Raw genomic sequence first — 23,731 nt, 5'->3', positions numbered from 1 at the left:
TTAAGAAATCGTAGTGATCAAATAGGAGAAAATGAACTAAAGTAAATAAAGCAAATTAAAGAGTGGATTAGTGTTAAACTAATGATAAATAAGTTGATAAAATTAATAGTGACATTTAAAGGTGACCAAGTACTCAAGGATGAATGGAGAATTTGATTGCTGACTGTATGAGAGCTGTTGGACTGAAAGGAAAATGAGGTTGGAGGAGTGAGTTAACAGGTTAAGTTATGCAGTCTTGTTTGCACAACAAGGCTAAATAATTATATAAACTTTTCTCAATCTAAATAGTGGACTTTGGTAGAATTAAAAAAATAAGTGTAGTGCAGGTCTATGATGATTTTTAGTGCTACTATCATCTAGTTCTGATTCTGGTTCTGTCTTGGTTAAGTCCTCAGTAGTCCTGATTTTGAACTGTTGTAGTCCTGTTTTAATTCCAGATCAGTTCTGGATCTGGTTGAATTGGGGTTTAGTCCCTGTGTCTTGATACAGCCCCGATTTTGTTCTGCCTTGCTGCTTAATTAAAAAACTAGTTTAAGGTGTCCTGCACATGTGATATATATTTTTCCCTATATGAAGTCATTCTTTTTTGAACAAAAGTCAAAACAGAGCCTATTAATCTTTCAGTCATTTCTACACCCCCCCCCCCCCAAAAAAAAAAATGCCCGGTATGCCCGATGGCCAGTCCAGCTATGGTAGACAGGCAAGTAGGTTTTCAGTGCATTGTCAGACGGCCTACAGTAGAGTGACAGATAATACCAACATTTAGGTCACTGTGTCAGTGTGTGTGTCTGGATAGCGAAAGTAACACTGCTCTGTGTTGTCATTTTGAAGAGCTTTGTAAGTCTGTAGATGATGTTGCTGCAAGGGAGGCAATTTGAATGCATATGAGAAGTTTATGTAGTTATTAAAACACACACACACACAAAACAAAAACAGCAATTTGAGGGACAAGTTTGTCGGAATAAATAGTTGACCCACGAGCAGAACTGACGCATACAACATGTTTTCACAAAGGAGAAACGACATGAAACCCTGATGACAACTGCAGGTTTAAAGTTACCTGGCACACCCACACTCTTAGTATTTTAGCATATTTAATCAGTTAAAATTCAAAGTCCTGTTCAAATAAATTTCAGTTCATTTTTTTCACCAGGACTTAAAACTATTTTATTTTATTTTATTTAGGTTAACATTATTTCAGATGAAGTAAACTCAAGTTCTGTTGTAAATGTTCATTTTAAATTTTTGGTTTACCTCAGTACTTGTTTTGAGTGTGTCATCGCTACCTTCAGAGTTTCAGCCTTGTAGAAAATCAAGAATGATTCAGGGCAAGTGTCAGAATAAAAATTAGCAAATATGAACAACAGTCAAAAACTGGAGCTTTTATTCTTGCAAAGGAGCAAAAGCATCAAATACAAGGTTTCATGCAAGTGGTCAAAAGTGGAAATCCCCAGTGAGCTTTATTACATTTTATCAGTCCCAACCTCCTTTGTCGTAAAACTGTCACACAACAACACTTTTCCTTTTACAGGCTTCTCACAAGAACAGTTATAAGTCGTTTAATAAGCAGATACTGTAATACTTTTTTTGGTAACCAGGCATGCTTGCATTAAGTGTACTGAGTGTGCCCTTGACTATCATACAACTCACACTAATTAGTACATTGCGTAACATATTTTTTCCATCATTTCCCTCCTGTTTATCCAGTTATGCCCCAAATTATAACATGACACAACACACAAAACAATTTAAAGAATATACACATATACATACACATAATTAAGGCTGTGTTTATCAACAAAAACATTCAGTAACACATCTCTTCTGGTTAGGATTTTCGATATGCTCATCCTAAATGCTTTTCACTTCAGCTACTGCTGTTACATCATACTCTTTGTTCTCCAGCTCATGATTATTTGGTTCCATGTGTGGAATTTAGATACATCTCTGCTCACCCTTTCTTTTCTTTTCTTTTTTTTTAGTGGGTGCTGTCTTCAGTGAGGGCTTTAAAATGTTTAGGGGATTATTTTTACTGGTTCTATTCCTAGTTTAGTCATTAAATTTCTCCCCTGCAAATTTACAGGGCCTAAGGATGAGCAACAGACTCCAGCACTCACAGTTTGTTTCTCCAGACTCCCTATTTTTCATTTTCACAGTTTTTTTTACCCATTTCTTTAGACAACATTAGATAGCATTTAGATTACTGCCCGTGTGAGTCCACAATCACAGACTAATATTATGTCTTTTCCCCAATTTTGAGGGTCACATGTGGTATATTATCCTCCATGTGTAAAATGTCTTTCAAACTGGCTCAGCAGATCATCTTTTTTCTCCCATCCTGCATCCGCTAATAGTCCCTGGTCATATAAGAAAGTCTTCCTCCCTTCTTTGCCAGCTTTACTTCCCCCTCTTTTGTTCTTTCCTAAGGAAGCTCGTGCCCAATGTGCGTGACAACTGCAGGTAAAGTAGTCTTCACTGTCCCTTTCTCTACCATAAATTCCTTTTGTCTTTTGATTTGCATAATTCCTTAGTTCGTATTTGGTTTACTAGGTTTTTGCATTTCCTTGCATCTAGCTTCTGTTGGAAAACCTATTTGCCCAACAACAATTTATTATTATTACTTTTGCTTTTAACGTGTACAAGCTGCCCTCTAGTCCCGGACTAGAAAAGTCGGAGTCCCGGACTCCCACCATTCGCTCCTCTGGTTTATGGAGCTCGTCACTCTCCCAGTCGCCTCTACATCCTCAAACAGCTTTTTTGGAGAACGTCTTTCTTTTTAAGGAGTCCCAGACTCTAGTACGTCAAATGCAAGTGCTCAAAAGGGGAAGTTCCCAATGAGCTTTTTATTACATTGTATCATTCTCACCCTCCTTTGCTGTAAAACTGTCACACAATAACACTTTTCTTTCTACAGGCTTCTCAAAAGAACAGTTATAAGTGTGCTCTTGACTGTCACACTGCTCACACTAATTAGTACATTGCATAACATATTTTTCCATCGGTAACTATGCTCCAAAGGCTTGCAGAGTGTAAACAATAGCACGTAATTTCTGAGTCCATGTGGATGAAGGGAAGCAGCTTGCACTGTAAAACAATGCTGTCTGTTTACTGAGTAGAAAGGTTATATCAAAACATATTCAGATACTTTCATGAGCATGGATAGCTGTATAACAGTAAAAATGATGTATAGAATATTCAAAGGATACTTTATAAAGGTACCATACATCCATAACCTAGAGACATGCAGCATATGTCACAAGCTTTGGTAAGTGATTCAGCACAACCTGAACAACAACAGGATAAAAGACTGCAACAACATTCAGAATATTTGGTGCAACATTTTGTACAGCGTGTTTCCTGGCTTGAAGTCGTACCTGCACACATAAACAAACACACATATCAGTGCCCCCCAAAACAATAAACAGTTTTAATAATTTAATCATTCTGGTCAATGCATGAATTTGTGTAATATTACCCACTTTAACCTAGTTTGCACGCTGGTTTATATCAACAGCAAAGTCAAGAATACTCACCTTTATTTAACTTGACACGTTCGTCTAAAAAGAGTAAATGAAGTCAAAGTTAGTCAAAGAGGGAATAATGTTTTTTATAAGATTGAACTCTAGCATTAAAATCTCACATACAGTGAATATGAAAGATGATGTTGTCAACTCTCAAATGTGTGTTTGGTTTTTTTTACATACACTTACCATCCTTTTCATGGTCAGACATTCCTATCAAGGCAAAGACAATCACAGTGACCATGACAATGCCAGCTATGATGCCAATGTCAAGGTAAATGCCTGTTTGAGGACCTGGAAGAATAAATGAAAGCATTGGCTGTAAAAACACGTTTTACTTGACTAAAAGTTTACATCTATCTATCTATCTATCTATCTATCTATCTATCTATCTATCTATCTATCTATCCATCCATCCATCCATCCATCCATCCATCCATCCATCCATCCATCCATCTACTGTATATATAAATAAAATGAAAGTACTTACTGTTGTAAATCATATTTTCTGATGTAAAACTATGCTTGAAATATTTTATGTTCTAAGTGCTAAAATTAAGCCTGTTTTGCTCATTTGTGCCAAGTTCCTTTCTTATCATCTGGTATCATCCTTGGATTATAACCAGATAAGTGAAGTATTCTCTTACTTGCATTCTCTGTCGATGCTGAAGCAATGTTTATTGGAGCTGGTGGAACATTGAGAAAAATGAAATATGAATTAATTTTTTGTCAAATATCACTTGATCTCACCAAATGACATCTGGTGTAACATTCACTTTAGATATGATACTTCTATACACTGTACTATGAATTTATATATGACCATTTTAAATAAAACAGAAAAAAATGACTTACTGAGAACAGAGGAAATAAGTAAATTCGACCAGTTACATGCTTTGAAATGTAATACGTGGAATGGTTAACCTCAGATCAAGTTTGTGTTATTATATGAGAAAGACATATAACGTACCCGTTGAGGCATCATGACTGAGAAGGAAAATTAGTAATCCTACTCCTGACTTCATGGTGCTCAGTAAATTTATCATGCTAGCAGGGCCGTTTAAAAGTCTTTCCTCTTCAAAGGAACTGCAGTCAAAAACAGGAAATGCCAAATATGATCACTTAAAATATAATCAGACTGGTTGAGCCTGATCAGCAAATTAGACGTCAATGTTTGCATGTTTGGATTTGACATGCAATAATATTCTGTCATCACTAGAGTGTCTGACAAATGTAAGTAATGTAATTATTGTAAATGCATATATATAATAATGCATGGTAATGCATCATATTACATTAGATTACTTTTCATACAAGTAGTTTACACAGACCAATAATTTTAGTTTAAAATTCAAACCACACAATTGAAACCTGAAAGCAGCATTCAGCACTGATCACTGTCAAAATCTGTATATCTGCAAAGCACACAAACAACATGGTGAAGCATTAAGGCATTTATTTTCATGTGACTGATTGTAGTTAGCTTACCTGTAGATGAAGGGCAAAAATCACCACAACTCGGCTTCCTTCCTTGGTCGTGTCAACTTTTCAGCTGAACTGTTCTCTGTTCAGAAAAGAGGCAGTGCAAATTCAAATAAGAGAAAAACACAATTACAGATTTGTATAACACAGTCAGCCCACATATCTATGGCTACGTTCACACTGCAGGTCTTAATGCTCAATTCCGATTTTTTGATCAAATCCGATTTTTTTGTCTGCTTGTTCACACTACAAATAAAATGCGACAGCAAACGCGCTCTAGTGTGAACGCTCAAAGCGGCCCGCATGCGCAAAAGAAGACGTCACACACAACGCGCTCTGTTTAGACCCAGAGCAAACAGCATTTTTGACTGATGGCCCTTAATATAAAGACTTCGGACTTTACGTTTCCCAATTTTTGCTTTAAGTTATTTTGTTATTTACATAATAATGTAGATAACCTAATAATTATCCTTATTGCTGTTTTAGAGAGGAGCGGTGCTTCAAAAGATAGTTGTAGATTTCTATCAGAATCTGCAGATTATACAGGACAAATAAAATGTTCACGTTGCCTTCCCAACAGTTTCACTGACATCTACACGGGATGGCCAGGAAGCGTTCGCGATGTCTTCTCCGGCGCTGATAATTGGCGTCTGTCTTGTGTCAGTGACGTAAAAGACGGATTTAATGCAACCTGACTGTTCAAACGGCAGTCGCTTTCTAAAACATCGGATATGTATCAGATTCAGTACCACATACGAAAGTGACCCAGGATTTGAAATTATCGGATTTGTGCCGTTCACACTGTCATACCATGATCGGATATGGGTCGCATAGGGTCAAAAAAATTGGATTTGATGCGCTTTCGCCTGCAGTGTGAATGTAGCCTATGTCTACCCCATGTTCTTGGTGCAGGGCTCATTGATTGTATGAAGTCAGACCAGTCTAGTCAACCTTTCACACCTAAGAATATCTGGAAAAACATTATAAAAACAAATCCAAACTCAGAGTGTTTTAACTTGTTTCACCTCTGAGGGTTTGTAGAAAAGGACTTACTGTATAGCATGCTATATGTACACCATATAGCTTGTCCTGTAACTAGGCAATGACCCACCATTGCGGTGAAAACACTAAGCAACTTTGTGACTACAACACATTTTTATTAATATTTTTAATCCCCCCGATAGAAGTTTAGAGTTTACCATGTCACACACTATCAAAGCCTTTTAATTTACATGTTGAAATGAGATATGCATTGTGGGCATATAAAAATAACAGTTATCTAAGCAGCTGCAAAATATGTTTCTGTCTAAATGTTTCTCTGATGAGATAAAAAACAAATACTAAATTATTACTAGCAGAAGTTAACAGACACTTCTGATTCTGCAGAATGAAGACTCATTTTCACTTTCTGATTCCTGGTGAGTCAAACAACAACAAAGAAATCTAATTTATATATTTGTGGTTCATCTTCAGTTCTCCCATTTCTAGAAGCATTGCACTAGTTTTTTGGAAATGGAAGATCTTTGATCATTGAAGTAGTCTGACCTGCTGGAGTTTAAGGTGTAAATAAGCTGTTGCTTTGTGAGTTGCATTTGAGTTCTTTTTCCCAGTTCTAAAACACAATGAACAATTAGTCATAGTTCACTTTAGGTGGAGGAAATGCTTCGATTACATGTTATAAACTGTTTTAGTGAATCTAAGGGAACATAATCATCCAGTTATTTTTCCAAGTGTGGGTGTCATCTGTGTGACTATGATAAGCAATCTTGAGCTCTACATGTCTAAACTAAAAGAAGAATGAGTGATGCATGTTTCATCTCGTCCAGTATTTCAGAATGCCAGCACCGCAGGGAGTACGAAAGGCTGTTGTTTCCAATATCTTGCCAGATGGTCCACAACAGAATAACAGCACAGAGCATCAGTGTGGTTATTGTGTGTTTACACAATTACCAGCTCCAACCTCACATACATCTCTGCCAATGTTGATTTCCTGTAGTAACACTTTCTAGGCACGTTATCATATTCTTTCTCCAGATCCAGAAACACAGTGCAACTCCTTTTGGCCATTTCTATACTTCTTCATGAACACTCTCAAACATCACGTGTTTAGTGTTCTTTGTGGAAATGAGAAAGAGAATTACAGATGTCACTCAGTCCAGACTTTGCATGTTTGTTCTACTATTGCTCTTGATATGCTTGAAGTCACGGTGCAAGTTCGGCGTTCAGTTACTGAACAGATGGCGGGTGGTTCGATCCTTGGATACAAACCCCAAGTTGTTCTCCAATGTGTCCATCGGAGTGTGAATGTTGGTTAGATTGCACTTGAGTACAGAAGGAAGTGTTCGTATGAGTGAGTGAATGGGGCATGTTGTATGCAGCGCTTTGAGTACTCCAGGAGAGTAGAAAAGTGCTATATAAGTAATGTAATGTAAAATATAGTAGTAATCTGGTAGTTCATAGAGTTTTTGGCTTATTTAATGAATAAGTCATATAATGTCAAACATTTTTATCCATGCTTTTTTTTAACTGCACTCATTGAACACCTAGATTGCTCACTTGTTCTTGGGGTTGACCTAAACTCGGGACTAAAGGAAGAAATGGACTGCCTCAAACAGCAGGAACTCAGCGCAACTGGCAATCCACAAATTTAGTTAAGCAGTACATGAGCTCTCTCCCTCTCTTTCATTCTTTCCCCCTGTCCTATCCCACAGTCATGTCTGTCTCGTTTGTAACAACTGAAAATAAAATAAACTCATAATTATAATAAAGGTCAATCAAATGGACCAATATGGCAAGGCCACGATGATCCACTTGATAAAATAAATCCGCTTGGCATCTTTCTTGGCCTTAAGACAACAATTCTGATGGCTATAGATCCAAACAGGACAAAAAAAAAAAAAAAAAAAAAAAGCAGTACATGAGCTATTTCCGACTTTGCGGAGCACAGTGTTCTGCTGTACTAGCTGACGTACCCGAGCACTGACTGTAGTTGGTCGACTGATGCCTCTAAACACATCATGTATTATTGATACCTTGTGCTGCGCAGTGACATTTAATATTCTTATTTAGTGTTACCTATGCATATGTTTGCAAAAATAACACTGAATACTTATGCAACCAAAAACAACAGCAGCTTCCCTGCACAGAATTTCAGTGTTTTCTCTGTCTCTTCCTCTCCCTCTGTTAACTTTCTCCTCAACTTTTATTTCTTTCTTCTTTTTCTTTTCTGTCCACCGGTCTTGTCTGTTCCGATTATAATAACTCAAAATAAAATAAAGATCGAATGTGACTATCAAATGGACCAGTATAGCAAAATGCATAATGATCCACTTGGAAAAGTAATTCTGTTGGCCATTTTGTTTTGGCTTCAGACAACAATTCTTCTATATATATTTAAAAAAAATCATGAGAAACATTTTGACTACATTTTGTTACTTTACACAAGAAGATGCCATTAACTAAATGGGATGCAGGGTTGAAGATACCTTGTATAAAAAATGATGTCTGTACACTGACATTGTTTAATTTTCCTAGGGTAAGCTGGAGTGTTTGATATGATATGAATATTACATTAAAACATGGAAGCAAAGAACATTCTGCTCTGTTTACTTGCATGCCCAAAGAAATATAAATGTATTTCTTTGGTCATTTTCACATCAGAGAGAGAGGGATAAAAGCTGAATAAAATAAGATGAAATAGAATAGCTATTCAAAAGCAGTAATGTGTTTCAGTTGCAAATGTAAGTCATCATAATAATTCAAGAGCCAGTGATGTGTTCAGTTCACTCTCCTTTTTTTTGCAATAGCTTCTAAAAGCCTGTGAGTCAATTGGTTATGCTGGACTCACCAGATGTTATCTGTATAATTACAATAAGTAATCTTGGGCTGTACAGGTCTGAACTGTAAGCACATAAAATATGTCATTGTTTATGTGGCTATGACACATTATACTGTGACACAGCATAGTAAATACTATGTAAATACAGTAAATACTACCATTCAGATTGTGTCAGTGAGAGACACAGTGATCTGAGTGAACCTGATTATGGCAAATGAGACAATTCTCTATCTCTATTGAATTCTCTATTACATTGAGACTGTCTCTAGACTCCATTACATATTCCACATATACAGGAATGACCCGTATCCCGTTACACTATAAGCTAAAGAGATTAGCTGTGTATTGATAAAAGCAGAGGAATATAGTCGCCTACCTTCAGGAAACAGAGGAAAATGTGGGCGCTGTCCTGCTGCGCCTCCACTCGGAGCGAGTATGGCAAGCAGAGAGGGCCAGACTTCTATGGGAGGCGGCACATCTTCGCCTGGGAGGATCGGCATTACGCAGCTGACAGTATACCTTCTGCAATAGTCCCTTCGTTTAACATCATCACACAGATACAGTCATATTTACTTATACCCGCCGTTCAGGCTGAAGAAGGCGCTGCGGTATTCTCGGTAGGTGTCGCCACTTAAACAATATCGCACCAAACGCGCTGATGAGGAGAAGTCTAAACCGAAAGCGAAAATGTTAGTTTGTGGAAAGAAAAGAGAGAAAAAAAAACCTCGACAAACTGTTGTGTGTCAGTATGTTCTGCGCTGGAATATCAGTAAAATAGTGGTAAAACCAACACGATCGTACACGCCAGCTGTAGAATTTACAAAAATCAAGGAGTGCACGACCCCACGACGTGCCACAGACACTGCACCGCTGAGTGTGATGTTAAACTTGTCACGGGACGCACGGCACACCGAGTATAAAAACCTAAGTGGGGTTGCCTGTGCATAAAGCCCTGTGTGTTGCGCTCAGAGGTTTTCACGCTCGCGTCTCCCCGGTGTGCGTTAGCAGATTTATTATGAAATCTGTGGGTTTTTGACCGTTCTCCAAAATATTGAAAAGTGTAATAGATCATCTTGGACTGTAGGAAACTGTAACAGAAATTGTAATAGACCTTTTTAAATATTTTGGAAAATCACATATTCAAATAAAGGAAATGATTTGTAGGATTAATATGCTTAAAACAATCGTCAGTTTCAGCTAAAAATGAACTAATTAACTGTATGAATGTTTGTGTTCAAAATACAAATTATTTTTCGTTACTAATATAATTTTCTAAGCACAGCGAACAATTGCAAATAATGCAGAGTTATTATAGTTCGGGAAATAGAATCATTTTAATTTTTTTTTTACTTATTTTATATCAGTAGAGCATAAAACTGTTGTTAATAAGAATGTGAACACATATAGAGGCTGTGGTATTCGTATGATTACATAACAGCTGAAGAAGAGGTTTCAGCACAAATTAAGCACTAATAAATTCATCATAAATAAGCAATAATTGTGTAGTCCATCTGCACGTCCTTCATGTATAACAGGCAGCTGCACAAAGCACTTTCGTAACTCTCCAATATGTCTGAAACACCTGCTTACAGCCCCATTGTTCCCTCATCCCTCTGAACACACTCCCACCCTCCTGTGATAGCTCATTCTTGTGAACCTAGCAGAATAGCCCAGATCCTATAGTAATGTTGTTACACTAGACAAAAAAAAAACAGCTGACCCTACTGTTATCTGATACACATACAGTATGTATTCGCTCTCTTACACATATAATTCATCAGCCTTTCAGGGCCTGGTGGGTCCCTGCTGCATGCAGCCATAAGGAGGGCTGGGGGTGAGATTCCCCAGCTTAAACCAACATCTCTGCTGCCAGCATAGCAAGAGCCACTAGTGCGTTCTTCTCTGGCCACAGCAGGCACCTGGTTGGCTTCTCAAGATCATAAGTCACATGTTTAGCGCTCACCCAGAGTCACTGCATCCAGCTGTGGTACCTCTGGTGTTTTGTCTGCGGGTCGCGGGTTTACATCCTAAGTTGAACCTCACTGTGGTCTGACGCTGTCAGGCCAGTGAGAGATTCTCCTGGTATTTGAAATGTGCCGCCTCCCACAGAAATGTGTCACACCTTCCTCTTCACCCACCACACCACAGATTTCAACCACTGCACAGAGACCTGCCATCTTCAGAAGTTTTCTGATGACACTGCAGTGGTTGGATGCATCGGTGTGGGTGATGAGACTGGGCTATGGTGGACTCGTGTTTCATGTGGAGCAGCAGAATAATCTGCACCTCAGTGTGACAAAGACAGAAGAATTGACTGCTACCAGGAAAGCTGTGACCCCTGTTTAAATCCAGGGGGTTGACGTGGACGTAGTGGAGGACTGAACCTTGGAGTACACGAGTATTTTAAATTCAGGGAATTTAAAATAGAAAGTAGCTCGTCCACAGAAGGACTGGTAGCTCCCCTTACGATAAGGGTTCAGATCGCGCAAAAAGGTGTGAATGTGAATGTGTGTGTTTAGTTAGTTTGTTTGTTTGCTTGTTTTAATCAATTTTAAATCATGCTTTTTATTTGTTTTTGTTTCTAATGTCTCTGTAAAGCACTTTGAATCACCTTGTTGTTGAATTGTGCTATACAAATAAATTTGCCTTGCCTTGCCTTACACTCAGAGAATAAACTGGACTGGGTTAAAAACCCCACTCTAGAGTAGTGTTTAACTGAAACAATCTTGGGTGGAGGAGTAAACATGATCATGTAAACAATGCTGATAGGGTAAGGGCAAACAATGTAAAAATACTGGTCACAAGTGGACACCAGTCATTTCTTAATATTTTCATAACACAAATAATGGTATAGTAATAATAAATAGTTTGAATCCCACTTTTAATTACTTTACAAAACAAACATTGATTTCCTGTAATTTAGAGGATTTGGAAAATTGGAAAACCTGTAAATGTATTTAGACTATTTATACTTTTATAAAGTTAAATTTGTCACACAAGAACCACACAACCTTTAGCCTATTTCTGTAAAATATGTGGATTATTGTATTTACATGTGTTTTCCCTTATTCACAGCTTCTTCTGTGACTACCAACTCCTGGCCTCTTATTCCTGCTTTCTTTCTGGTCAGACTCTAATGCCATCTAGCGGTCATATCTGCATACTGCATTGCCACTGATCTTGTGGTTTCCATTTACTGCTGCAGGAAGATAGATTTGTAATTCTTGTTTTAAGCATAACTATAAATACATAAATTCCCTGCTGCCCCCTTTTCCTTATATATACTAGTTTTGATAATTAATGAGTTACCCGTCGTTGTTTGCAGCCAAGTCATTTGTGGAAAATGTGCACAAATTTACACAATAACACAATTATTTTAACAGCAATTCACTGGTCTGATAACTTTCAGAGCTGGGAACCATCAAAAAAATTGTACGTACCATATATGTTTGAAATCAATGTATATAAACTAAAATAAACTACTATTAAGATGAATGAAGGTGAATTATACAATATGTGTTATATGCAGGGCAACTGACTACTCAAATCCAGTAAAAAACAATACACCATTCCTTTTTAAGTTACAAACTATGTTACAGTTTCCTAATTCCACTGCAGTAAGACCGCCAGCTGTCACCATGGAGATGGTGCAACACGCTGAAGATGAGTGTGCTTCAAATGACTGTGAATTTTTGTAAAAAGTTAATTGTATGTATTTTTTTTTTATCAGTTTTAACCAATAGCAGATGTTATACTTTTTAATCACATTGCGGTATGTGTAATAGACTGGACTGGACAGATTTGTATAAAGCACAGACATGACAGAACCAGATTGTTAAGATATTTTGTCACTGTCTGTTGTATCACATCGGCAGTGTTTTATAACCCTGGTTTCAGTTCTTGTTTGTTGGTGCTTGAGTGTGTTATCATTGTGTCACCATCATTGACTCTGTACTTCTGCTTGTGCTCAAGTTCTCTCTGTATGTATCCAGGTGACTTGAGTGAACTTGTTAAATGTAGTTATCTCAAAATATCTGCATATTGTAAATGTATCAACAATGTATGAGTATTTTCAAAGGAATACAAGGGAAAGAACAAACATACATCAGATACAGTGCTGTGAAAAAGGATTATCCCCTTCCTGATTTATTAGGTTTTGCACATTTTACACACTTAAATGTCAGATAATCAATAAAATTGTAATTATAGACAAAGACAACATGAGTATGTAGAATATAGTTTTCTTAAGTTCTAATTTAATTTATTAATTAAAAAAAACAACTAAAAAAACTAACCAAACCTTCCTGTGTAACAAATTAAACCAATGGGCTTTGCCCCCTTTGTTCTCTCTTTTTTGCTGAATTATTTGAATGTAGCCACAATGGAAGGTTTTTGAGCATGAACAGAAACACAATGAACCAAAAATACAGTAGAAAAAGAGAGACGGGGCAGGGTTAAAGAAAGATAAAATGGGACAAGATATCATTAGTGGAAAAAAAAAAAACCCACTAAAGGTTAATGTTCATTCCAGACTTTGCAACGATAAAATAATAAACATAGTAAAAACAATAAAATATCATGTTCAGCATCTCTGGGAACTCCTTCAAAACCATTTCAGGTGACTACCTTATGAAGCTCATCGAGAGGATACCAAGAGTGTGCAAAGCACTAATCAAAGCAGAAAGTGGCTCTTATGAAGAATCTAAAATATAAAACAAGATTTGAGTTATTTTACAGTTTTTCGTTTATAAAATTCCGTATATGTTCAATTCATAGCTTTGATACCTTGAGTGAAAATCTGCAATGTAAAAATTCATGAAAACAAACACAAACCAATGAATGAGAAAGTGTGTCAATTCTTTTACTGGTAGTGTATATGCCACTAACTTAACTAGTCTATCACTCCAAAAATTACACTGTGATTCGTTTTATATTGCACTGTCGACATCCACATTAAAAACTAATACGCAGTCACACTAAACACACTTTTCTGCTGTCTTTTTTGTCAGCAGTATTTATAAATGTTTCTCTAAAGTCTGCTCAAGACCAGAAGTGACCCTGCACAGGAAGCAGAAAACCTCAGCTGCATATTAAACATTAAAGTTGCGTCAGTGTCACAGTGAGCAAGACAGCATGGAGGTCATAGTTTTCTACAGTAAACTCTGTGAGTACAGTATGTCTCTTGTCTCATGTACTTTACTTAAATATGCAATTGTTTTTGTTTTCTTTATTGTGTAGCAAGAGCTTACTTCTTATTCTAGCGATACGGTCTCTCAATCACACCACCACACAGTACTGACCCACACATATAGTTCTCACACACACACTGGACATTCTGGACATTGTTTTCACTTCATCACTTAAATCACTTTAAGCATATTTGCACTGCACAAGACATAATGTGGATTGCACAACACTGGTCACTATATTCTTCATTTCCAGTTAATACTTGTACAGCTGCTGCTGTTGTGTATATATTTATTTATATTTCTTCATAAATTCTTATATAGTTCTATACTGTGTATTGTGTATTTTGTTGTACAGTTATTTTATTTTCAACTTTAATTTATATATTTTATCTTACTCTTTCCCAGTTAAATTTACCCTTCATTCTAATTTGTGTTGTACAGTTATTTCATTTTTAACCTTAATTTATATTTTATTCCTTCCTAGTTAAATTTACCCTTTTTAATTTTTCATATTTATTTCCTATCTTATTCATAGCCTTTTCCTTTTTTTTCTTTAGGTCACGAGCAGTTCCTTTTGGCGAACTTAAACCTATTTTATCACATTTCTTTAAACCTTTGAGGCCGTTTTATATACCAAAATAGTGTTTCTCCCCCTCCAACTTCTCACTGGTGGTTCAGATCGTCGGACTGAATCCCACCGCCGTGGACCAGATTAAAAACACCGGCCCAGACCCGAATGCACGTCCTGGGGCTCTCTCCTCGTCTAAGAGGGCTGTGCATAGGCTTCGGTGCTGGCTCCCCACGGCGTCAGGAATCAGTGCTGGATCTTGGAACAGAGTCACAGATAACAGTTCTGATGTTTTCTGCTCCAGCTCGGAGGACCAAATAATGTCAAAAAATATACCCTAAAACATTCAGCAAAGACTCAGAGAAGAGAAACACACAGAACTTCTTGCTAGCAAGGGCAGCCTCCAGAACTGAGACTCGCACTGAGAAACTGCCCCGGTCTTTATTTATACTTCAGTGAGCATTTGTTCCTTACATTGGAATGTGGAGATGTACGTGTGTGTGTGTGTGTGGGGGGGGGGGGGGGGGGGGGGGGGGGGGGGTCAGAGTGTGGCCCCATAAACGACTTCCCTTAACCTGCTGGTCTGGAAAATCCAACAGTTCATATGTAAAGAAGGCACTTAAACTAAAACTGACATAGCTACGTTAATCCTACCGTAAAACAATAAGACAAGGTACGACCTCTCTCGTGTGGGGGTGAAAGCCCTGGAATGTTACAGACCTCCTAGGATGAGACATTCTTTCAATATTCCACCAACTATATACTTCTAAACACAAATGATTACATGCAGCATTCTACCATATGCAAACGTATATCATTAAAAGATTATACTGACTACTAAGTACAATTTTCCATTGACAATTAACCTTATGTTGACCTTGTGTTGAGCATCATAAACAACAATCAAAGACAACAGTGCTTAAACTGAAGGTCCTGACAGTCCTAAATATTCTGTTCGCTTTTCTTCTTCCTAATATGAGCCCCTCTTTTTAAATATAGCATAAAATAGTAACACAATCATTAAAAAGGCCACTGCCTCACCCAGTGACTGTCAGCAGATTTGGAGGATATCAGGGAGGAATAAAAAATGTAATCCAATCCTTTAAATATCACAAAAGCGCCTCGCAAAACTTGTGACATTGCATAACCGAGGTAGTGACCTCAGAACGTTGGAGCATCATTAGTCACATTATCATAGTCATTAAAAGATTATACTGACTACTAAGTACAATTTTCCTATTAACAATGTGTAAACCAAAGAGGAGCTGAAAATGATTTCTGCAGTTTCTTTCACCCACTTCCAATGATATCAGTCCATTCAATGGGCCATTAGGGGCCATCTCTACCTGCCGTGATTATAAAATACTACAGCCATGCTCCCGTGAGGCAATGATATGAGCTGCTTTATTGGACTCTGCCCTCTATAACTGAAAAACATGACAGTGTTTACTGGTCAGAAGGGGGCACTATGGCACCTGTTATTCATGCTCACACTATCATGTAATACTTAATCTTATGTAAAGTTTCACTCCTAGCTCTTTTTCCCCTTTTTGTCTCTGCTTTGTTGTCAATGATGGCCTCTGCTGCCTTTTTGCCCTCAGTCTAACATATCCACTGTTCTGTGTTTATTATTGTAACACACTTGCAGCAGTCTTCATAAAACTTACTCAATAAAGTCTGCTCAACACAAGAAGTAAAGTGACCTGCACAGGAAGAGGAAGACATGAGCTACATATGTAGATTTAATGTCGCTTGATACTCTCAGTGAGAAAGCCAGAATGGAAGTCATCGCACTCTGTAGTAAACTCTGTGAGTACAGCATTCGTCTCTTGCCTCATGTAATTTGCTTGAATATAGAATCTTTTTTATATTTTATGCAGTAGTCTGTTCCTGTTCTACCCCAACATGTTTCATTTTAAAGAAAATATTAGTTGTGCAAATAATGAAAATGTAACATTTACTAACACCTCATTTGCAAATTATGTGTTACTTTTTAGCACTTGTAATGTGAAATATATTTGTGCAAGTAATGAACTGTCATATGATGATATCAGTTAGATTATAATGGAGATGTAAATGTCGATCTCTTGCATATCCAATAAGTCACAAAAAGATGAGCAAACATACTTTCATGCTGACTGCAGATAAATTCAAATTTAAATTGTAAATGTTGGTGTGAAAACAAACTGTTTCTGCAGGGTTGTTGCTGCTGATGGCACATGTGCAGAAAAGTTATTCTAAGATCTCTTGTAAGTAGTATTTGTCCTTTATATTCATATCATGTTTTCCAATCCTTCTGCCTAAATCCTTGTTTTCCACCACTCACACTGAATTAGCATGGGCCTTATTTCTTGAATCTCTGGGAACTCAGTCATTGTTTTATTGCATCCTTCTTTCTCAGATTCATCTTTTTCTATCATTCCATCCAGACTGCAGCTCTTTGAATATGAGTCAGTCTCTTTTACCTGTGAAGGATTTAAAATTTCAGCAGGATGGAAAGTGAGGAACACTCAGCAAATCCTTTCGAAATGTTCCAATAACACTGTGACGAGGACTTGTGGGATCAAATATGCTTTTGCTACAGATAGTGGAAAATACTGGTGTGAGAGTGGAGTAGAGAGAAGCAACACTGTCAATATTACTATTACAAGTATGTTATTATCAGAATTAAAATCTGAAATGTGAAGGTTATAATGACTAAACCATTGCACATTTGTAACATTTCTAAATTTCTTTGCATTTTCAGCTGGTGCTGTGATACTGGAGAGTCCCGTCTATCCTGTGGTGGAGGGAGATGCTGTTATTCTGCACTGTAGAAACAAGACAGAGAAACAAAACTCAAATTTCACAGCTAATTTCTATAAAGATAGCTTGCCCATGGGTACCAGCTATGATGGAAAGTTAGAAATCCAAAATGTTTCAAACTCTCATGAAGGATTATATAAATGCAAAATACATGGAGTTGGAGAATCACCAGAGAGCTGGATGGCTATCAGAAGGAAATCGAATGCAGGGGAAGGTATGTTTTTTCTGTTTATTTACTTATTTGATAGCATATGTAAATTTATAATCACAGAACATCCGTGCTTTCAGTAAGCAGTTATAAGTGTCCTGCAGTACTTCAGATATACTATTGAAATGTACTTAATCCCAGCAATCCTGGCTACCTGTCATGATTCAGCTGTGTAACGGAGGCAAGTTAAAACTCACAAACTCACAGAGACACGAGGAATAACGTCAAAAGCACTACTTTATTGTAGGAATAAACAGAAAACAGAACTAAACTAAACTGGGAAATGATTAACTGAAATGCGAGGAAACACAGGGAAACACAGCAATGAGCGAGGACGTGACATGGAATGGAGGGAGACGCAGACATAAATACACAGAAGGATAACGAGGGACATGGGAACACAGCTGACACAGATAATCATGTTTGCAGGAGCAAACATTACGCATACTGACGGGAGACTGTCAAAGTAAAACAGGAAGTACACGGAGGCGCAGAAAGGAGGGGAGGAGAGAACACGGGAGAGCACAGATATAACGGGCTGGGGAAAACATAGAAAAAAACACAAGGAGGAGAAACGAGGCAAGGGGACTCATAGATACTGACTAAATCCTTATTTCCTACCACCAACCCTGAATTAGTCTTGGTTTTCTGTTGGGAATGCTAAACCTTACTTTTTGGATCTCTGGCAATTCAGTTGATATTTCTTTACATTGTTCTTCTTTCTCAGATTCGTCTTTTCATATAACTGCATCCAGACTGCACCTTTTTGAAACTGAGTCAGTCTATTTTACCTGTAAAGGGTTTAATATTTCAACTGATTGGAAAGTGAGGAACGCCAGGGAAATCATTTCTCAATGTTCAAATGGCACTGCGACAAAGACCTGCAGGATTGATCATGCCTCTGCTTCAGATAGTGGAGAATACTGGTGTGAGAGTGGGGCAGAGAGGAGCAATGCTGTCAACATCACTGTCTCATGTATGTTATTATCAAAAATAAAATCTGAAATTTAAAAGTTGTAAGATTGAACACTGGCACATCGATGACATTTTAAAATTACTTCCCTTCAGCTGGTGGTGTGATATATACATTCAATGTATTTTTTTATTAGTAGCATGGATGAATTTGTAATCACAGAACATCCACGCTTTCAGTGAGCTTTAATCTGAGCCCTGTGGCGCTTCAAACATATAATTCACATTTACTGAATCCCAGCAATCCTGGCTACTATGATGGGTTTGCATTTAAAATAGTAAGTTGATCAAAATTTAAAATGAAGGAAGCAAAATGTACACTAAACATTCAAAGTTTAATGATATTGCTGTTCTGAAACAGAAGCTTTTACACTTACAGGATGACTTATCAACCCTAAAGAAGCTTTTTTTTTCTTTCTGTGTTTTTATTCTTCCAGTATCGCATGAAGAAATTGCTTTTTCACACAATTTCTACATCTTCCGGTGCACAGCTGTGACGGTTGGGTTGGCTCTGCAGCTGCTGGTGTTGGGACTACTTCAGTGGAAGCTGCAACTGGGTATATAATGTTGTGCTTGACAGTAAATTTTACAATCTGTAACGTATTCCCTAATTGGTTTCTTTTACCCTCAAGTATTTTAATGACTAAAACTAATTTATTTATTTATTTTTAATTTTATTTAATTTTATCCACTTTTGTTTATAATATTATACTGTTCTAAGCAATATATAGCCAACATTTCTCCAACCATCTACAGCATGTAAACATATAATGCCCACTTTCTTTCTTCCTCCAGTGCTCAGTGTGCTCTTGCTTCTGACCTCACATTTTCGGTGAAATTGTGCCTTGAGAAGTGGTAAGTACTCATTGCTGCACTTACAAAAAAAAAAAATATATATATATATGCAGTTTACAAATTACATTGTTCTCGACTTGGTAAATGTTAAGAGGTAAATTAATTTTCATCAACCTCTATTGATATTGGTGAATTTTATCTCTTTCAGTTGATGCTGTGATCCAAGAGTCCTGCTCATAATGTGATAGAGGAATAAGCTGCAATAATAACACATTGTCCACCAGCCTCCTGCCAGTGTTCCATAAGAAGTGGTATAATATTCACGTGACCCTACAAGTGCATATGATAATTGGGCCAGACAATTCAGAGAAAGCTGGCTATCAGAGTTGAGACATAGAATTGCTTCCTTATGATTTATACTTATACAGACACAGTTAAAAATAAGATATGGGTTTAACCCTGTTGAATTACTTGCTGCACTTCTATTTAACTTTAAAATAACTTTAAAATGCTGACTTAGAAGACTGGCTTTTTCCTCCAAAGGGAAATAAGTGCACTGTGGGAAATTCATGTTGTCAATACGTGGCTACATGTACTTTCTGGTGCCTTTGCTTCACAGAGAGGCTCGTCTCCTTTTAAAGGTTGTTCTAACTATTGTAATGATGGCTCTGCTCTTGCAGCTGCTGGTGAAGGATGTCTTTACTGTCAGCCAAGACAAGGATTAAATGTGTCTTTAAACATAGGTGTACTGAAAACTTTCACAAACAAGTAACCTGTGAGGTATTTGTCATCTATCATTATATTATTAAATGTATATTTATCTTTTTGCAGTCAGGTGAAAGTAGAATCATTCTAACTGTCAAACATCTAAAATATATTTTTCAATATGCTTTTTTCTCTTTTTATTTGAAACATGTAGTTGAGGTTTGGGGCTGTGGTTGTAGTTTCTCATGATGTCTTGACCCTTGAGGTTAAAACAAAACATAGGTGTGATAATGTATCGACATGCTGTGTCTCCACATTTATTTTTGCAAAGGCTGTTGCCAAAAATTAAAAACCACCATTTCTAGACACATGTGTATTTTTAAGGGCCTGGACGGGGTTTTGTCAGCAGTCTTTTTACAGGTTCTACTACATGCAGTTCAGTAAGGCCCAAGTATCTGAAAGAAGGACACAGTTTAAGTGAATAAGAACATGCTTTCACAAAAAAGCTTTTTAAAATGTTTTTCTTTCTTTTTTTTTTGCACAAAACGCTGGATTTAAACCTAAAAAAATAATTTTATGACTATACTATACTCTCCACAAAGGGAATGATCAACAGTAGGTGAAACCAATGAGACTCAGACAAATGAATTTGTAAAATCAATAGCAAAATAATCTCCAAAAAGTTGATTCTGTTCATCTAGACGTAGCGTTTTGTGGGAGAAACGTTTTGTCACTCATCCAAGTGACTTCTTCAGTCTCAGCTGACTGCAGGTTTCCCCAAATCTTATAAACAGTACATTTGCATAATGACTGAAACCAGCCCACTGAAGGAACAATGGGCTGGGAGGTCATGGTCATGAGAATTTGCATAATTAAGATTAAGGAACTGACCTCCCTTCAGTAAACGTAAACTCTCGACCGTCTCACACTTCTGTTTAATCAGTTTTCTGTTTGACGTTTATTCAGCTGTGTGAAAACCCCGGAGGAACCCTCCCGAGGGATTAATAAAGTTAAATTTAATTTAATCTAATCTAATAACTTTAATCTCAGCCAAACCGATTTACTCACGAACAAACAAAACACTGAAAAAGCCAAACAAGAACATTTTTAAGTTATCAAAGTGACTTGTACATCATGTTTAACCTGAGTGGTGAAAGACCGCGGGGGTTTGAAGACGATGTGTCGGTCGGCTCAGATATTTGAAGTTTACACAGCTATTCTCACCTGAAAATATGTTAAAAGTTTTTTTGCGACCCAGAAAGAGAAAAAAGAGTAATATTAAAACTAAGTCGCTGCCGCCATTGTTGGAGACTGGAATTGGCTGGGCTGCTCTATGAATTCTGTGATATGGTTTTTCAACTTTGTTGTCCGGGTGGAAAATCTGGAGTAAGGTGGGATTCTCCCGGAAAAATCGGGAGGGTTGGCATGTATGGTTGTGGCAACATCACTAACCTCGTCAAACACCTGAGAGTAAATCATATCACAGAATATGAGGCGTATGTTGAGGCGAACTGAAGAGGAGGCGAGGGACAGGTGCAGCTAGGGCGAGACAGACGTCTCTCACAGTCCTTTAGTGCTGCAGGCAGGCAAGGTGTTCAAATAGCACACAACTTTAGTTTTTTTATTTCTATATAATGAACCCTGCATTATTAAGTGATAAGAACAAGTAATCTGATGTCCTGTAATTATTATGACGCTATAATTTGAGATACATTAAATAAAATCCGTTTTTGTACAAAGTATCGGTATCGGATCAGTATCGTCGATACCACCCTGAATATTACTTGGTATCGGATCGGAAAGGAAATCAGTGGTATCGCACATCACTACTGTGAAACGCTTGAGCCGCACTGCCCGCCACAGTTTCAAACTGGTCATGTGACTGCATGGCCACATCTGATTGGTAAAAAAGTTACCGGAAACTCCACTGGTGGCATGTTATCTAATGTGTTAAACTAATTATTTTTTTAAAAAGTAACGAGTCGAATTTTGCGAATGTAGCAGAGTAAAAGTACCGTTTCTTCTTCACAAATGTACTCAAGTAAAAGTAAAAAGTATCGTGCAAAAAAGATACTTTAAAAGTAATTTTTTTTCAAAAACTTACTCAAGTAAATGTAATGGAGTAAATGTAACTCCTTACTACCCACCTCTGAGTCTCTGTGCCCTTAGGAGGCTATTCACGCTGGCATGAGCTAATAACAGGACTCAGCCAAAGTCAGAGACAGCATCCACCTCAAAAATCAGTCTAGAGTGTGCAGATGAGTCTTGTGGCTCACACTGCAACACCAATCATCTATTCAAGTGACAGCAGACACACTTAGTAAAGGCAAAAGACAAACTGGTCTGAGACAAGCTGCATCCAGAAATAGATGTTCCCTCACCTGAATGCCTCACTTTTCCCAATGGACCCAAGGCATGAACCGGATATTCTAACTTGGACCAACCCACTAAAAAACGACAAAACGGCCAGGGGGGTACAAACCACACCTGCTCAAGGAGGGACCTAACCAGAAACCAGCTAACCCCAGCCACCAAGGTCCCACATCTTAACCTGCCCAGAAGAGGCCATCCAGCCCACCAGGGAAAAGCATCTCATCCAAAAGATATGGATTTTCACTAAATTCATATGTTAGACAATTTAAAAGAATAGCAATGAAGTTATGCATTGTGTTTAGCAACTAATTTGTCATTTGCCATTTTAGTAGGAGCCCTGTACACAAATGAATCTAGTATGATTGTGTGTGCCGAACATGCCCTGTAGAGGTCACTGGCTCACTTTGTATATCTAAATATTTGTAACAGTGGCGGTCATTAGACTGCTTTGTTCTCATTGCTCCCTGTGTGTGTTGTTATTAAAATAAAATTCCTGATTTAACCTTTTTTTTTTCTTAGATTAAATGTTAGTCATTGTTCCTGACCAACAACCAAGTGACATGAGATAATATGCAACAACAGGTTTAATTTTGCACTGGGGAGCTCCAGAATCATCATGCTTTAGTTGGTTTTTAGTACTTAATCTAGGAGGTTCCCATGAGGTATCTTGTAAAGGTATTTTTTGGGCAGATCAGTTGCCTGTATGGGGTCATAATACCAGACAAGACCTCATGCTACAGTTGAAAGTTGACACCTCTATACTTCAGCAGTGAGCCAAACAGGAAGAGGTTGTTAGTTATATTAAACTGCATATCGGTTTGGTGATCTGTCAGCAAGACAACATGGAGGTTACATTTTTCTGCATTAGACTGTGTGAGTACTGAGTTTGTTACACATCTGAGGTGTTGCTGCTGCTTTTTATCTAGCAGTTGTAATAATTTGTAGCTGAATAAATTAGTATTAAACTTTCGCCAGAAGAGTATCAGCACTATTGATTCTACAAATATCAGAATCTCCAACTGTGAGCGTAACTTCCATTTTTCTTTAAAACATATTCAGTATTTTGATGATTTTGGTGATGAGCCTTGTGCAATGCTGTTTTCTGGCCAAACACAAAGCATAGCAGGATTACATGCAAAGTCTGATAAGAAGAAATACAAATTCATTCAATGACCACATTAGGCTGTGAAGTTTTAAAGACATGAATACTGCTCAAACCCTTTGCAGAGTTTCCAAACCACACAGCGTCTCTATATTCATATTTATGTAACTCGC

At 37.5% G+C, this 23,731-nt stretch overlaps 2 protein-coding genes across 2 annotated transcripts; one reads left to right on the top strand and one right to left on the bottom strand.

Moving 5' to 3' along the window:
- Window positions 1-1,357: 1,357 nt before the first annotated feature.
- LOC147334643 (uncharacterized) lies at window positions 1,358-9,672 on the bottom strand. The gene is made up of 7 exons (XM_086273671.1): window positions 9,218-9,672; window positions 5,010-5,085; window positions 4,492-4,607; window positions 4,169-4,207; window positions 3,711-3,815; window positions 3,534-3,557; window positions 1,358-3,374 (listed from the first exon to the last, which is right to left on the bottom strand). Exons 3-7 carry the CDS (start codon window positions 4,565-4,567, stop codon window positions 3,208-3,210), a joined length of 411 nt encoding a protein of 136 aa, XP_086129797.1. The 5' UTR covers window positions 4,568-4,607; window positions 5,010-5,085; window positions 9,218-9,672; the 3' UTR covers window positions 1,358-3,207.
- Window positions 9,237-19,419, top strand: LOC147334642 (uncharacterized). The gene is made up of 6 exons (XM_086285977.1): window positions 9,237-9,458; window positions 14,709-14,847; window positions 17,000-17,248; window positions 17,345-17,617; window positions 19,021-19,140; window positions 19,379-19,419. The coding sequence occupies exons 1-6, from the start codon at window positions 9,237-9,239 to the stop codon at window positions 19,417-19,419; spliced, it is 1,044 nt and encodes a 347-aa protein (XP_086142103.1).
- Window positions 19,420-23,731: the final 4,312 nt, after the last annotated feature.

This window comes from Aulonocara sp. 'chitande type north' Nkhata Bay, linkage group LG3 (genome assembly GCF_057382095.1).
Source record: "Aulonocara sp. 'chitande type north' Nkhata Bay isolate Kocher_YH1m ecotype deep benthic linkage group LG3, A_spYH_male_GT1.1, whole genome shotgun sequence".
NCBI lineage: Eukaryota > Metazoa > Chordata > Actinopteri > Cichliformes > Cichlidae > Aulonocara > Aulonocara sp. 'chitande type north' Nkhata Bay.
Note: the sequence above shows the minus strand (reverse complement) of the source record. Positions and strands in the feature narration are given on the sequence as shown.